Source organism: Carassius auratus, unplaced genomic scaffold (genome assembly GCF_003368295.1).
Source record: "Carassius auratus strain Wakin unplaced genomic scaffold, ASM336829v1 scaf_tig00011539, whole genome shotgun sequence".
Taxonomy (NCBI): Eukaryota; Metazoa; Chordata; class Actinopteri; order Cypriniformes; family Cyprinidae; genus Carassius; species Carassius auratus.
The window spans coordinates 144,217-159,555 of record NW_020524215.1 but is presented as its reverse complement, the minus strand read 5'-3'; the positions used below and the strand labels follow the sequence as shown (position 1 = coordinate 159,555).

General features: G+C 35.7%; 1 protein-coding gene across 1 annotated transcript; it reads left to right on the top strand.

Moving 5' to 3' along the window:
- The first annotated feature begins 448 nt into the window (after positions 1-448).
- LOC113073179 (kinesin light chain 2-like) lies at positions 449-13,560 on the top strand. Its single transcript, XM_026246056.1, has 14 exons — positions 449-806; positions 2,746-2,992; positions 4,171-4,474; positions 5,887-6,103; positions 7,398-7,587; positions 8,455-8,628; positions 9,811-9,910; positions 10,304-10,353; positions 10,719-10,786; positions 10,881-10,989; positions 11,142-11,282; positions 11,893-12,017; positions 12,105-12,162; positions 12,550-13,560. Exons 2-14 carry the CDS (start codon positions 2,765-2,767, stop codon positions 12,631-12,633), a joined length of 1,848 nt encoding a protein of 615 aa, XP_026101841.1. The 5' UTR covers positions 449-806; positions 2,746-2,764; the 3' UTR covers positions 12,634-13,560.
- The last annotated feature ends 1,779 nt before the right edge of the window (positions 13,561-15,339 follow it).

Sequence of the window (15,339 nt, the reverse complement as noted above, 5' to 3'; positions counted from 1 at the left end):
GTTTTAGAAGTATTTTACTAATTATTAAGGTTTTTTATTTTTTTATTAAAAATGCACTCTTTTGCAAACTTTTCTATAGAAAAAGAAAACATATAAAAACTGGTTCAAAATTATGTTAATTATTAAATTATTATTATTATTTTACATTTATTTTTTTACATACTAAAGGTTTTTAAAGAAGGGATTTTGGATATTATTATTTTTTTCTCTCCATAAATCAGAAAAAGTAAATTTTCACCGTATTTTAGGAATAAAATGTGGTATAATATCATGTGAATGTTATATAAACAAACCCCTCAGTAAAAACCTACTCATACATGTGAACTGTATATTCTGTAATACTCAACTAATATCGCCATTCAGAAACGCGGCCCCTTCTCACGCACGCGCACTGCGCGTCCACGCCCGGTTGAGCGAGGGCGGGTGTAGTGATGTCAGCGCAGGGCTTTGGATTCTGGGAGCGGAGCACAACACACACATCAGCCATTTTCAGTTTGCTGTGGTCATCCTCTCTCCCTCCAGCACAAAGATCCGCCGACCGTCGAGCTGAAAGGGACGAGAAGGATGGACGAAGCGAAAGCGGGACACCGTGAGCTCGCGCGTTTGTTCTGCTGAGCGCGTGGAAGACAAAAGCGCATCATCATCATCACGGCCGATGCTTCTCCGGTTCATCTGATTCACGGCTGATATCGTTTTATTGGAGCGAGTCTTGGCTTTCGGACGCCTCTGAATCATAACATCACGTTGTTTTCACGCTTGAGTTCAACTAGAGCCCGAAACAACCCCAAAAAAGCGGATTATTGAAGGTAACGTTACCTTTCTCAAACGGATGCGAAAATGAGCCACGCTTAGTGTTTGATATGCATCGATCATACAATAGGATGCTAAACTGCTGGCTGATTGAAAGCGGAAAGTTTAGCCTGATCTGCCAAAAACAAAACTCATTTTTAGCGCAATAGTAAATATCTGGGTTTATTCAAATAGTCATGGCGTTATAATTTCTGAAAGCAAACCAGATTATGAATGGCTGATTTATGATGCATTTGTTGATTTTTGACGTCATCATCCAGTCATTGATGGTGCAGTGAATATTCTGGGGTTATTAATCAAATATGCATGATTCATTCTCGGGTAGTGTTATGTTGTTGTACAGAATGGGTGATATGAGGCAGTTTGCATCAGAAAACAAAAGTGTTTGAGTGGGTTTCACAAGCTTTAGCGGTTTCGCTTGTTTCCCACGGCCGTGTGCTCGGAGCAGGGCCTGTTTTCGCTCGGATGTGAGGATGCTGGTCGTCTGGAAGAGTTCATGTGTTGTGCTGGGGGTCACCTTGGTGCAGTTCTCCAGGTTTGACCTGATTTATCCAGGCAGCTGTCAGTCCTGGTGAAATCTGGACTCATCAGAGGAAGTGTTGTGAGCATCTGGACGCGGTTTGTGTTTGAGCAGGTGTGTTTATAAGCCGCACATCTCGTGTTTGATGCGGGACTCTCTCTCTCTCTCTCTCTCTCTCTGTGCTGGTGCTGCATTGCAGTCTATAGGCGTGATGACGGAAGACGGGCGCCTCTGCTGGACGCAGGTGGAAATGCAGGTGCCCGGATGATGGAGGTTGTGTGTGAACTGTCATAATATCACACTGCAGTGTGACTCCTGTTACTGCTGGTTCTGTGCTGGCTCGTTATTAGCTGCATTAGTGAGCCCTGATGTGCTCGGGTTGATTGGAGCTGAATCACACGGCTGGCATCACTTCAGATGTTTTCGGGCAGCAGGACTGTTTGTCAGCACTTGTACTCCGTGTTGCCAGATTGGCTGTTTTTGGGTGTGAGGTGCAGTGATGGATCATGATGCACTCCAGGGTCCAATGAAGTCATTAGGACTGAAGTCACTAGTCATTTTGCACCATTTTAGTATTATATTAGTTTCATTTTATTTGCATTTTTTTTTTGTTGTTGTTTACTTTTTTAATTTTAGTTAGTTTGGGGTATTTTTTGTGTATTTTATTATTAGTTTTATTATATTTTAATTCCATTTTAATTATTTATTTGTTTCATTTGATAAATTATTGTTTTAATGTCTATAGTTTATAAACTGTATAGTTTATAAATTAAGTTTTTGCAATTTCTTTTGTAATATTTACTAGTAGTTGTTTAAATATTGCATTTTATAATTTTACCATTTTTATATGTAGTAATATTTAACATTTAAAAAATATATCTATTGTTTTTATAAAAATATTTTTGTTATTTTTATGGGTGTTTTTTTTTTTACCATTTTGTAGTTTTTGTATATGTCTGTATTGTTTAAATACAGTTAAATACAATTTAAAATAAATGAAAATGAGAAATTTGTCTGTCAATTTATGGAAATAAAATGTTGTTTTTATGTTTTATTCGGTTTCTTTTTTTCTGTTTATTTTATGTCACGTAACAAATTTTTTATGGCTTTAATTTCAAATACATATATTTGTCAAATAAATTTTTTTATCGGTCTATAATGGTTTTATATTTTTTATAAATATATCTTTTATATTTCAGTTTTGGTTATTTTGAATACACAAGTTAAACTGAATGAAAATGAGATGTTGCTCATTATCTCGGCAGCTTTTATTACATGTTATATCTTATTCTTCAGTGTTTGTTATAGTTTTAGTAAACCGGGGTCATGTTTCAGCTGGTTTCCTGTAAAAGCTGCAGGTGAGCTCAGATCTGTGTCTCATCTGTTTGTAATGATGATATTCGGTCTGTTCTCAGTGAGTGCAGCGGGCGGGTGATGTCCGCCATGGTGTACCCACGAGAAGAGACGCTGGAGCGGCCCACGCAGGACGAGATCGTGCTGAACACTAAAGCGGTGATGCAGGGTTTGGAGACGCTGCGAGGGGAACACGCTCAGCTCCTCAACTCCGTCCTGGACTGTGCTCAGCCACCGGCCGCGCAGGAGAAGTCCAGCCTGCTCCGAAAGAGTCTGGAGGACATCGAGCTGGGGCTCGGAGAGGCGCAGGTATCACCAATGCTAATAATGCTAACACTGCTACAAGTGATCAGACTTGATTTGTGCATCACTGTGACAAACCCCATAGCAGAGCTTTACTGGAGGAAAGGGAAACTTCTAGAAAAGAATGAAAGAGCTCTAGAAAACGGGCTGAAATTTGTTTAATTTTGGATTCAACTCAATTATTATTAATCTGATTGGGACTGATCTGCTCGTCCTGCCACAGAAAAAATAAATAAATGTAAATTATTTCAGAAAATTAAATGTATAATTTTTTTATAATGGTAATTGTATTTACATGTATAATGGATTTTAAAAAAAATGTATACTTATATATATATATATATATATATATATATATATATATATATATTATATTTTGACTATCTATATATATTTATCTATATATTTTGACTATCTATCTATATATATATATTTTATTTATCTATATATATTTATTTATCTATCTATTTATATATATATATATATATATTTTTTTTTTTTTTTTTTATCTATATATATTTATTTATCTATATATTTATATATTTATCTATCTATATATGTATATTTATATATATATTTTATATATGTTATACATTTATATATGTTATACATTTTCCAAACATATTAATGCAGCTTTTTTAAATTAAATGTTTTGTATTTTTAAACAAAGAAAATTAGCAATAAGTGTTTTGCAATTAATAAGAAGTTAAATTTCCAATAATAAGTAATACAATTAAATTATTTAAAATAACATCAATGCAATTTTCAATCCATTTTTACAGACTTATATCAGTTACATGTCATGTTTTGTAAAAACAAATATGTATTTTTGCACACACCAATGTTCAAAGGTTTGGAGTCAGTAGGTTTGTGCACCAAGGCTGCATTTTATTTATTCAAAAATAATAAATAATTTAGTGAAACAAATTTACAATTTAAAATAAGTGTTTTCTATTTGAATATCTATTCAAATGTAATTTATTCCTGTGATCAAGTCTGAATTTTCAGCATCATTACTCCAGTCTTCAGTGTCACATGATTCTTGCTGCTCCAGGAACTTTTCTGATTATTATGAGTGTAGAAACAGTGAATGTTTTTGGGGAAGCAGTGCTGCATCTGATGTCTCAGGACTCTGAAGAGTGCAGTAGTCTTTCCTCAGTGTCTGATGTGGCGTCTGCTCTCAGGTGATCATTGCTCTGTCCGGTCACCTGAGCGCCGTGGAGTCAGAGAAGCAGAAGCTGCGTGCTCAGGTGCGTCGTCTCTGTCAGGAGAACCAGTGGCTGCGGGACGAGCTGGCCAGCACACAACACAAGCTGCAGAAGAGCGAGCAGAGCGTGGCCCAGCTGGAGGAGGAGAAGAAGCACCTGGAGTTCATGAACCAGATCCGGAAGCTGGACGAGGACGCCTCGCCCTCCGAGGAGAAGACGGGAGAGAAGGAGAAGGACAGTCTGGATGACCTGTTCCCAAACGATGACGAGCAGGGCCCAGGTGAGAGAGAGACATGCCCTTAATAGATGAAACCTGACGAGTGAAATCAAACCATTATTGAACATCTGTGACCTTGTCATAAGGGTCAGGTTTGTGAAACTGAGATTTACACATCATCTGAAAGCTGAAGAAATAAGCTTTCCATTGATGTGTGGTTTGTTAGGATGAAAATCTGGAATCTGAGGGTGAAAAAAAATCTAAATATTGAGAAAATCATCTTTAAAGTTGTTCAAATGAAGCTCTTAGCAATGCATATTACTAATCCAAAATTAAGGTTTGATATATTTATGTTAGGAAATTTACAAAATATCTTCATGGAACATGAACTTTATTTAATATCCTAATGGTTTTTGGTATTATAGAAAAATCTATAATTTTGACCCATAAATTTATTTTTGGCTAGTGCCTCAAATTTACCCCAGAGACTCAAGACTGCTTTTGTGGGCCAAAAAAAAACAAAAAGTACATTTTATTGTCGAGTTTCCTTTAATATTTATGGCTCGTGTAGTATAAAATAGGGACAATATGCAAGCAAAACAAATTAGTTTTATTCAGAGACCCAGACTGAGCAAAAATATGTAATTTGTTGCAGATGCTGATATTTATATGGACAAATAATAATAGATTCAGATCCTTGTCATGTATATCAATGAGACCTTTATAACAGTAGACCAGATACTGACATAATATCTGCCATTTCTATGATTTATTTAGATGATATTAAATGCTCAGTTTTATTACTAAAGCTCTGCTCATTTCAAAACTCCTAAAGCAAGCAATGCTGATTGAGCCATGAACACACATCCTTCCTCAAAAGCCTGATTTGAGATTTAATCATTTCAACATGATTTTGAGACAAACTTGGTTTTTTTTTTTTCCTAAAACAAATCCATTTAGAAACTTTAAGAAAATTAAAACATGATTATTTCAACAAGCAAAACCATTTATAATATGCATTCATGTTTTAAAATGTTTATTCTATATACATGTACAGTATTATATTTCTACACACACACACACACACATATATATATATATATATATATATATATATTATATGATTTAAAAATATATAGTAAACAACTCTGATTTTAATGCATATCATTAAGTTTGGTCTTTGCCATATTGTTACTGGAAATAATGTCTGGATAATCTGGAAAATTATGCTTCATTCCATTAAATGTTGAAATATTACTAGCAAAATATTTATTCTTGGGTTAGCTTTATAAAGATTTGACTGCACATGTGAATTCTGACAGCATTTGGACAGTGAGACTAAAAGGCTTCTAGTTGCTGAAAACTAAGTCTGACAGAAGATGTGGAGTATCTTGTGTTCGTGTAGTTCAGAGTCTGTAGAAGCGCATGTGTCAGGCTCTCTGGGGTTAATCTGTAACCTTTGACCCCGGCTCCAGCTCAGCCCAGCGGTGAAGCGGCGGCGCAGCAGGGGGGCTACGAGATCCCGGCCCGTCTGAGGACGCTTCATAACCTGGTGATCCAGTACGCGTCTCAGGGCCGCTACGAGGTGGCCGTGCCGCTCTGCAAACAGGCTCTGGAGGACCTGGAGAAGACCTCCGGACACGTCCACCCAGACGTGGCCACCATGCTCAACATCCTCGCCCTGGTCTACAGGTCAGAGGTCACCGCAGCACCCAGATTACACTTTCACTGAAACCAAAGTTTCATTTAGCCAAGAACCAAACGTGAATTTATTTAATAATCAATTATGTAATCAAATGTATTTAATCATTTATTTAATTAAAAACTATGTATTTTGAAAAGTTCAATTGCACTTAAGGCAAGTTTTTAATATCAACTTTTTAAAGATATATTTTTTAATATAAGGTTGAATATATTTACATTTCTATAAATATAGAAATTATACATTATAAGTTCACCTCAGAAAACTATATATATATATATATATCAGTGCTGTCAAATGATTAATAGCAATTAATCACATCCAAAATAAGTTTGTTTATATATAACGTGTGTGTGTGTGCTGTGTATATTTAGGTATATAAAGACACACACATGCATGTATATATTCAAGGAAATTATGCTATATGTATCAAATATATTTATATATGATCTAAATTATATTAATATAAATATATACATGTAAATCCTTTCTAAATATATAAACTGTATTTATATAAATAGATATACACAGGACACAAACTTATTTTGATGAGATTTAATCATTTGACAGCACTAATACATGTAAAATAATAATGTAAAATTATATTTTTTTGATGATGTTTTAATTTGTTGTAGTAATATAAACAATTAAATGATGGATCCTATTTGATATTCATGTTTTCACATGATCTTGAAATAGAAATCTACATGTCATTTTTGTGTATAATTTAAATAAAATAAAAAAATACGATTTTGAAAAAAGTAATTATATATTATTTCAAAATCATGTTAAGTGTGTGTGTGTATATATATATATATATATATATATATATATATATATATATATATATATATATATTTAAATAAATAAATCAGTTTTAATTGCACAAGGCATTTTTCATATCAACTTTTTTTTAATGATATATTGAAATTAAATATATTTACATTTATAAAGATAAAGAAATCTCATAGTAGAAAATGTCATTTTATTCCTAATATAAGACTATTTTGTTGGACAAATTGACATAATTTGAAAGCTGAGACCGTTTCGTATCAAAGCATTAAGTTTATTGTGATTTACTGGTTGACAGTTTAGCTACAAATCACGTCAAGATTTGTCATGCATCAGCTGAAAACAGCATAGCCTGAAAAGTCTTCATCTAAATGGAAATCAACAAACCGAGCGTCTGTGCAGCTGACACGTTCACTTGTTGTAGTTGTTTGTATGAAACAGTCCAATCCCTCCATTAACTCCCGTGTCTCCGTCTGCTGCGTGTGGCTCCAGGGATCAGAACAAGTATAAAGAGGCGGCTCACCTGCTGAACGATGCTCTGGCCATCAGAGAGAAGACTCTGGGGAGAGATCACCCCGCTGTGGCCGCGACCCTCAACAACCTGGCCGTGCTGTACGGCAAGCGCGGGAAACACAAGGAGGCCGAGCCGCTGTGCAAGAGAGCGCTGGAGATCCGCGAGAAGGTGGAGAACACATGATGAAGAGCCCCTTTACTACGACTGATATCTGTCACTTCAGAAAGACAGACGCTTCATTCCTGAATGATTCAGACGTTCGAACGAATCAATTGAATGAATGATTCAGTGATAAAATCAGTGACTTGCCGCCACCTGCTGGTGGATTTAGTTCAATTTCTATCGTACAATATCAGTTATTTAAATAATTTAATATTTTTGTATACACAATTATATATTAAAAACATTAATATCCACTCATGTCACCTCTGCGCTTCATTAAACGTCTGGAAATGTACCTACAAGCCACTTTAGTGTTCTTCTGTGCCACCTCTGTAGTGTAAATGTATTTATTAATAATAATTTGATATGATTGGTAACTTCTCTTATTCTGCTTCTTATGTTGTTTTAAATAGACATTTTTAAAAGCTTATAAACATATATTTTGTTTATTTGACATATGAAATTGATGCCATTACAAAGGTAAAAAAGAAACTACTGTCACTTTAAGGAGTCATATTTCACCTCCTATTAGGAGGACTCCTTTTTTATTAGAAATTATTGATCAGAAGGTGCTCCTAAAATGTTTAATTAGGAGGACAAGTGCTCCTGGCTGAAATTATAGATAAAAATGAAACTAAATCCACCAGCAGGTGGCGACAAGTCACTGATTATATCACTGAATCATTCATTCAGTTGATTCGTTCGAACGGCTGAATCATTCAGGAACGAAGCATCTGTCTTTATGAATCTTAGTAAAGGAACACTTTAATCCCTGAGTGTAGCCAGTGTTGTTAACTGTGTGTGTGTGTGTGTGTGTGTGTGTGTGTGTGTGTGTGTGTGTGTGTGTGTTTGTGTGTGTGTGTGTGTTCGCAGGTTCTGGGTAAGTTCCACCCTGACGTGGCGAAGCAGCTCAATAATCTGGCTCTGCTGTGTCAGAATCAGGGCAAGTATGAGGAGGTGGAGTATTATTACCGCAGGGCGCTGGAGATCTACGAGAACAAACTGGGCACCGATGACCCCAACGTGGCCAAGACCAAAAACAACCTGGTGAGGACAGATCACATAAGTTTGAACCCGTGACACCGTCACCTAATTTGGTGTTTAAACATAGAAGAACTGCTTGTAAGTCTCTCATTGTGCGATATTATCATCAAAACTTGGGTTCAGTCTAGTTTTCTTTCAGTTAGCACAGGTTGTGTGTTCGTTTTTGGATCTGATCGGTCGTAGGCCTCACTGATTTTTGGCAGTATTCTCAAAAACTGAGGCGCATTAACCTAGAAATACAAAACCTGTGCTAATTAAGAGAAAGAAAGTTGATTAAAATGATTTTTTGCAGTCATTCTTATCACAGGTGTAATAAGCTGGAAGGGGAAAAATCTAAAAAAGCACACAATTATTTTTTGGGCAGTTTTTAAACCCTTTGCGTGAAAATTCGGTAGTTTTTAGTCAGAGTTTGTTCACATTAATCAGCATTTTTAGGAGAAAAATGAACATCTTCTCCTGGTCAAAATGACCGAAACACAACATAGCGGTTAAAGGGGTCATGCATTACTTTTATTATTATTATTATTATTATTATTGTTTTGAAATGTTTTCTGAGGTGCCCTTCTTGTAATAGTTATAGGATTTTTACATCAAAAACAATCCTAACTTAAAAATTTAAGCAATTTTCTACCCTGTTTATATTAACTTTTATATTCATATAAATATTGATATATTTATGTACTTAAATTAAATATTTCAACAGTGCAATAAACAAGTAGTGAATAAAATGCTGTTAATCCTGTTTTTTATGCACCAATTTGTGCATAAGTTTTCATTATTTATTTATTTGACCAACTGTGTTTTTCCTCATTTCATTATTATATACAAGCGTGGTCATTTTCCACCTTGAGTTTAGTCCTCACACACCTCACACTGAGTATTAAATGTGGAAATGCCAATCATAAAGTGTTGATTATAGCATTGCTTTTAGACTTACATCGCATCAAAGGTTGTACTGCTAACTGTTGTATCTGATCAGTCATGTGATCTTTTGAGCTCGTGAATGCAGTGATCCTGACATTGTAGTGTGATTTCTGCATGCTTTAATCAAAACTTACACCGTCAAACAGGAAAGATTTAACGAGCATCTAATATATCACGTCCTGCTTTCTGTGAAATTAAATCCATCTTCATCTTCTGTGGAAGTAGGTATATTCACATATTCATATTTTGTTTCCTCCGCAGGCGACGTGTTATCTGAAACAGGGCAAATTCAAAGACGCAGAGACGCTTTACAAGGAGATCCTGACCCGTGCGCACGAGAAAGAGTTTGGATCTGTCAACAGTATGCATTTATCATTACACATAATTACACATGCATGGACATCATATGCTCATATTTGTTTTATGTGAGTTTCGTAAACCTTTTTATGTTAATGGAAATGGACACATTTTTGATTTTATCTTCATGAGTTTCTGTCAGGATGGCATCAGAGTGAGGTTCTGTTTAATCTGTTATGACATCACAGGGTTTTAGCCAATCAGAAGCTTGCAGGTTTAATATCCACCTGCTCTTCCTGAGAGTACAGCAAGCTCATTAAACTAGCTCTCAGAATCTGATGACATGCAGGGAAAGCTGCTAGATTAAAAAAACAAAAAAAAAGCGATTTTAATATTGAATTAATCAAAAAAAAAAAAGTCAACATTTATTTTAATGAGAATAATTTTTCTCCCACAGATGATAACAAACCAATCTGGATGCATGCAGAGGAAAGAGAAGAGAGCAAGGTATTATAGGCTTTATATTATATATATTTAATTTTATTTATACTTTATATGTATATATATATATATGTGTGTGTGTGTGTGTGTGTGTGTGTATATATATTATATAAATTTAAAATTAATTTTTATTTATTTATTTATTTGTATATATGTATTTGTATAAAAATATTTATTTAAATGTAAAAAAAAATGAAAACTGGTAAAAAAAATTATATTATAATTTTATATAAATATATATAAATTATAATATAATTTTTTTTTTTATTATTATTTTTTTTTTAACCAGTTTTCATATTTCCAATGCTCTCATTTCATTATTTAATCTATGTTTAAGTTGTGAGTTCAGTTTGTCTGATGGATATTTCCAGGGTAAGAGGAAGGACTCTGGTCCGTACAGCGAGTATGGCAGCTGGCACAAAGCCTGTAAAGTGGACAGGTGAGTGTGCAGCAGTGCCTCCGAGGATTCTGGGTATCAGCGTGTGCAGGAGTCAGTGTTTGGGAGTGACTCTCGTTCTGTTTCTGTCCTGTAGCCCCACTGTTAACACCACGCTGAAGAGTCTGGGTGCTCTGTACCGCCGGCAGGGCAAGCTGGAGGCCGCCGAGACGCTGGAGGAGTGTGTGACCAAAAACCGCAAGCAGGTACAGCAGGCATCTGATGCTCGACCTATAAACTCGAGGTCCACTTCCTGTGCAGATGACTCATACAGGAAGACTGCCATGTTATTAATGTTATTTTAATCGCCTGAGAACTCTAGAAATAGCACCAAACCTTGGCTCGTTGTGTCTGTCAGGGCATCGATGCCATCAATCAGAGTAAGGTGGTGGAGCTGCTGAAGGACGGAGGCTGTGCTGGAGGAGACAGACGTCAGAGTCGGGACGGTGTGAACGGCCCCCGAGGAGACGTCGAAGGAGACGAAGCCGAGTGGAGCGGGGTCAGTGGAGCCCTCGTCTTTATTTAGATGTAGTTTGAGATTAGAATTATTCAAATTAAGTCTCTTCTGCACATCATAGCTGCGTTTATTCGATCAAAAATATAGTAAAAATGGCAATATTGTGAAATATGATTAAAATTTTAAAAATACGGGCCCAGATATGCTGAATAAAAGTATTACTTTTAATCTTTTTTTAAACTAACCCCAAACATTAGAATGGTATTGTATCACAAAAATATGAAGCAGCACACTATCAGTGTAATATTAACATTGATAATAATGATATAATGTGTCTTGAGCAGCAAATCATCATATTAGAATGATTTCTGAAGATCATTTGACACTGGAGTAATGATACTGAAAAATCAGCTTTGATCACAGAAATAAATTACATTTTAATATATATTCACACAGAGAACCGTTGTTTTAAATTGTAAAAATATTTTTATTTTATTTTTGATCAAATAAATGCAGCCTTTGAGCATAAAGAAAAGTTTTTTTTATATGTATTTGTATTTTAGTGTATTATTAATGTAAGTTTTGATTGGTAGTGTTTGTGTGTGTGTGTGTGTGTATAAATCTTGAGGTTGGTCATATATTGTGAGCACAGGATGGTAACGGCGGGCTGCGCAGGAGCGGCTCGTTCGGGAAGATTCGGGAAGCGCTGCGGCGCAGCAGTGAGATGCTGGTGAAGAAGCTGCAGGGCAGCGGCCCTCAGGAGCCACGCAACCCCGGGTGAGACTCAACCCTCTGTCTTCTCCCAAAAACACACTAACTGGTTAGAGATCAGCCTTTAACTGGTGTTTGTGTTTGCTTCAAAAGGATGAAGAGGGCAAGCTCCTTAAACTTCCTCAACAAGAGCGCAGAAGAAACCTCACAGGTGTGTATAGTAATATAATGTGTCTTGAGCAGCAAATCAGCATATTAGAATGATTTCTGAAGATCATGTGACTCTGAAGACTGGAGGAACGATGCTGAAAATACAGCTTTGCATCACAGGAATAAATTACATTTTAAATTGTATTCACACAGAAAGCTTTTTTTAAAATTAGTAAAAATATTTCACAATTATAATTGTATTTTTGATTAAATATATTTACTTTTAAAATAATGAGATTTAGAATAACCCATACGAATCACAGTAAGATTAAGATTTTATGATGCTCATTTTTTAATTGAATTTGAATTGAGTTTTAACATGAGTCTAAAAATGATGTGCATTCCCACGGTGTTATGTTGCATGATAAAAATGTTCATGTGTCTTCAGGAATCTAACAGCGGTCTGTCCGAATCCAGAGGACTGAGCGCTAGTAATGTGGACCTGACCAGACGCAGCTCTCTGATCAGCTAAAAGAAAAAGACGTCTGGACGTGGACAAGGAGCCGAACGCAGAGGCTGTTTGCTACCTACTTGAATCGAAAATCTCATCAAAACGCTTTCTAAAGAAAATGATCTTGAAAGCAAAAACATGTCTTTTAGTTTCACATCGCTTGCAAAATCTGGGCTTTGTCTCTCTGCTTCGCCATTAGCGAGATCAAACGCAATGTAGCACGCTATCGCCAACACCACATACTCCGTGCTAAAATCACATCATAGCATGGCGTCAAAATCACGTAGTTTAGCACACAACGACCAAGTTAACAAAGCATATGTTTGCCGTTTAGAAAACTGAAAGTCCATATATTGTAGATGCACAGATGCTGTGAATGCTAACAACGAACTCGCGAAAATGGTGCGAAAAACTCCTGCGAATACACTTAAGAAAATTATGAGTGTAGAAGATGAGTTGAAATTCAAGAGCACTGACTGGTACGACCTCACTTTTAACTTCTGAGTTTGATGTATATAATGATTTAAGTTATTTAAGGTCTTTTTGTTTCGTAAAAGTTAGCGCACAAGGATTTCGTTTACACTGTAGCTGGATGTCTGTCCTGGAGCGACTGGAAATCGTGTTGAACGATACAATGAAGGATTCTGCTGTACGATTTAAAGCGGATTTGAGCTAGAGCTCTTATTTATTAACGAATCTATATTCATAATTCGAACGCTCGGTCATTTTATCCGATTGCAAGTCGAACTCCAGCTCAAACTCCAAAGAGTTGCTGGAAAAGGCCTAACGTATGTAACTGGAGATTTCCAACAGTTTAAAATGTGAAGTGTTTTTAATTTTACATGATTTTCTAGCCACTTGAAAACCAAAATGTGGCTAAAACTCTTTTTATTATCTCTTCGTTGATGAATTATGAATCCTAATGAACAGTAAAAGTGTACTTGTATGTGAATGTTTGCTACTTTCTGTGATTCTGTTACCCTTTTTCACTAATTAAGGATGTGTGTGTTTGATTTTTTTGGGTTTATTTGGATGATTTTCCTTGTGTTCATCAGAGGCGAGTGATATCTGAATGCACAGTCGATACTAGCTTTGGGAACCAGCCATACAAATGGGAGAATCTCATAAATAAGTCATATTTCACTTCAAATCATATGCAATTATGCATTTTCCATAGAGACAATTGGACCATAAATTTCTTTTCTTTGCATCGCCACACTAAAGCACGTTTTTCCAATTTCAAATTACAATACATATATAAAACGCTATGGAGAGAATTGGATATGCCTATATATATATATATATATATATATATATATATATATATATACACACACACACACACACCCTTATCTATAGCTTTACATTAAAAACCCCAAATGCATCATTGGAGTATAATTTATTTGACATTATGCATTGATTTTGTTTGCTACAGTAATACTTCATTGAGATTTTAGTGGTTTAATGAGCTTATTTGTCATCAGTGTCCTTTAAATGTTCTTGATTTTCCTTGAAAATATTCTTAGTTGAATCCAGTTTTATCGTTTTGTTTTGGTTCGGTTTTTGCGGTGAAATATGACAAGCTTGTTCTTGGCAGTTTTTGTGAGATTTCCCTCGAATGGAATATATTGCAAAAAGTACGTTTCGTTAAGTTGAACAAAAGGAATGGTTCTAGAAAGTGCTCGAGTGATGTTAAAGTGAAGAAAATTATGAAGTTGGAGCAAGGAATTGACACGATAGATATGAATGTCACTATTGATTGTAAAATACAGATTCTTTTTTTTTTTTTCTTACTCACGACCACAAAAACACCCACTTGTGTAAGTATCCTCCTCATGCTTCGAACACAGACAGGTGTGTGGTTTATTAATGCTGTGTTTACACCACTCATGAATGTGTTGTTTGTCAGGATTTCCTCTGATTTGTGATGCCTTCCTCTCGCCACATTAGATTGTGCTGCAGTTCCACCGGCTGATCTCAGAACAGCGCCCCCTGTCCTCCTCATGAATCACAGTGTTGTTAGAAGGAGCCCAGATCAGCGTCGAGCAGCTCTGTAGTGTTCCTCCTCAGATGTGTTTCAGCCTCATGTGTGCTTTAATAAACGCTTCAGAATAAACTCTGCTTTTCAAACCAAACACATGTTTGCGTGTGTCTTTATTATGTGGCCTTGACAGTCAAAGAGAATCTCTTTCGTTCTATCTATCTATCTGTTGGTCTGTCTGTCTATCCATGTATCTATCTATCTATCTATCCAACCATTTTTTGTTCTGTCTGTCCATCTATCTATCTATTCTATCCATCCATCATTGTCTATCGGTCTGTCTGTCTATCATTGCAAATCCATGTATCTATCTATCTATCTGTCGGTAGGTCTATCTATCTATCTGTCGGTAGGTCTATCCATCTATCTATCTGTTGGTCTATCTATCTGTCGGTAGGTCTATCTATCCATCTATCTATCTGTTGGTTGGTCTATCCATCTTTCTATCTATCTGTTGGTTGGTCTATCTATCTATTGGTTGGTCTATCCATCTATCTATCTGTCTGTCTGTTGGTTGGTCTATCCATCTATCTATCTGTTGGTTGGTCTATCTATCTATCTATTGGTTGGTCTATCCATCTATCTATCTATCTGTTGGTTGGTCTATCCATCCATCTATCTATCTATCTGTCTGTTGGTTGGTCTATCCATCTATCTATCTGTTGGTTGGTCTATCTATCTATCTA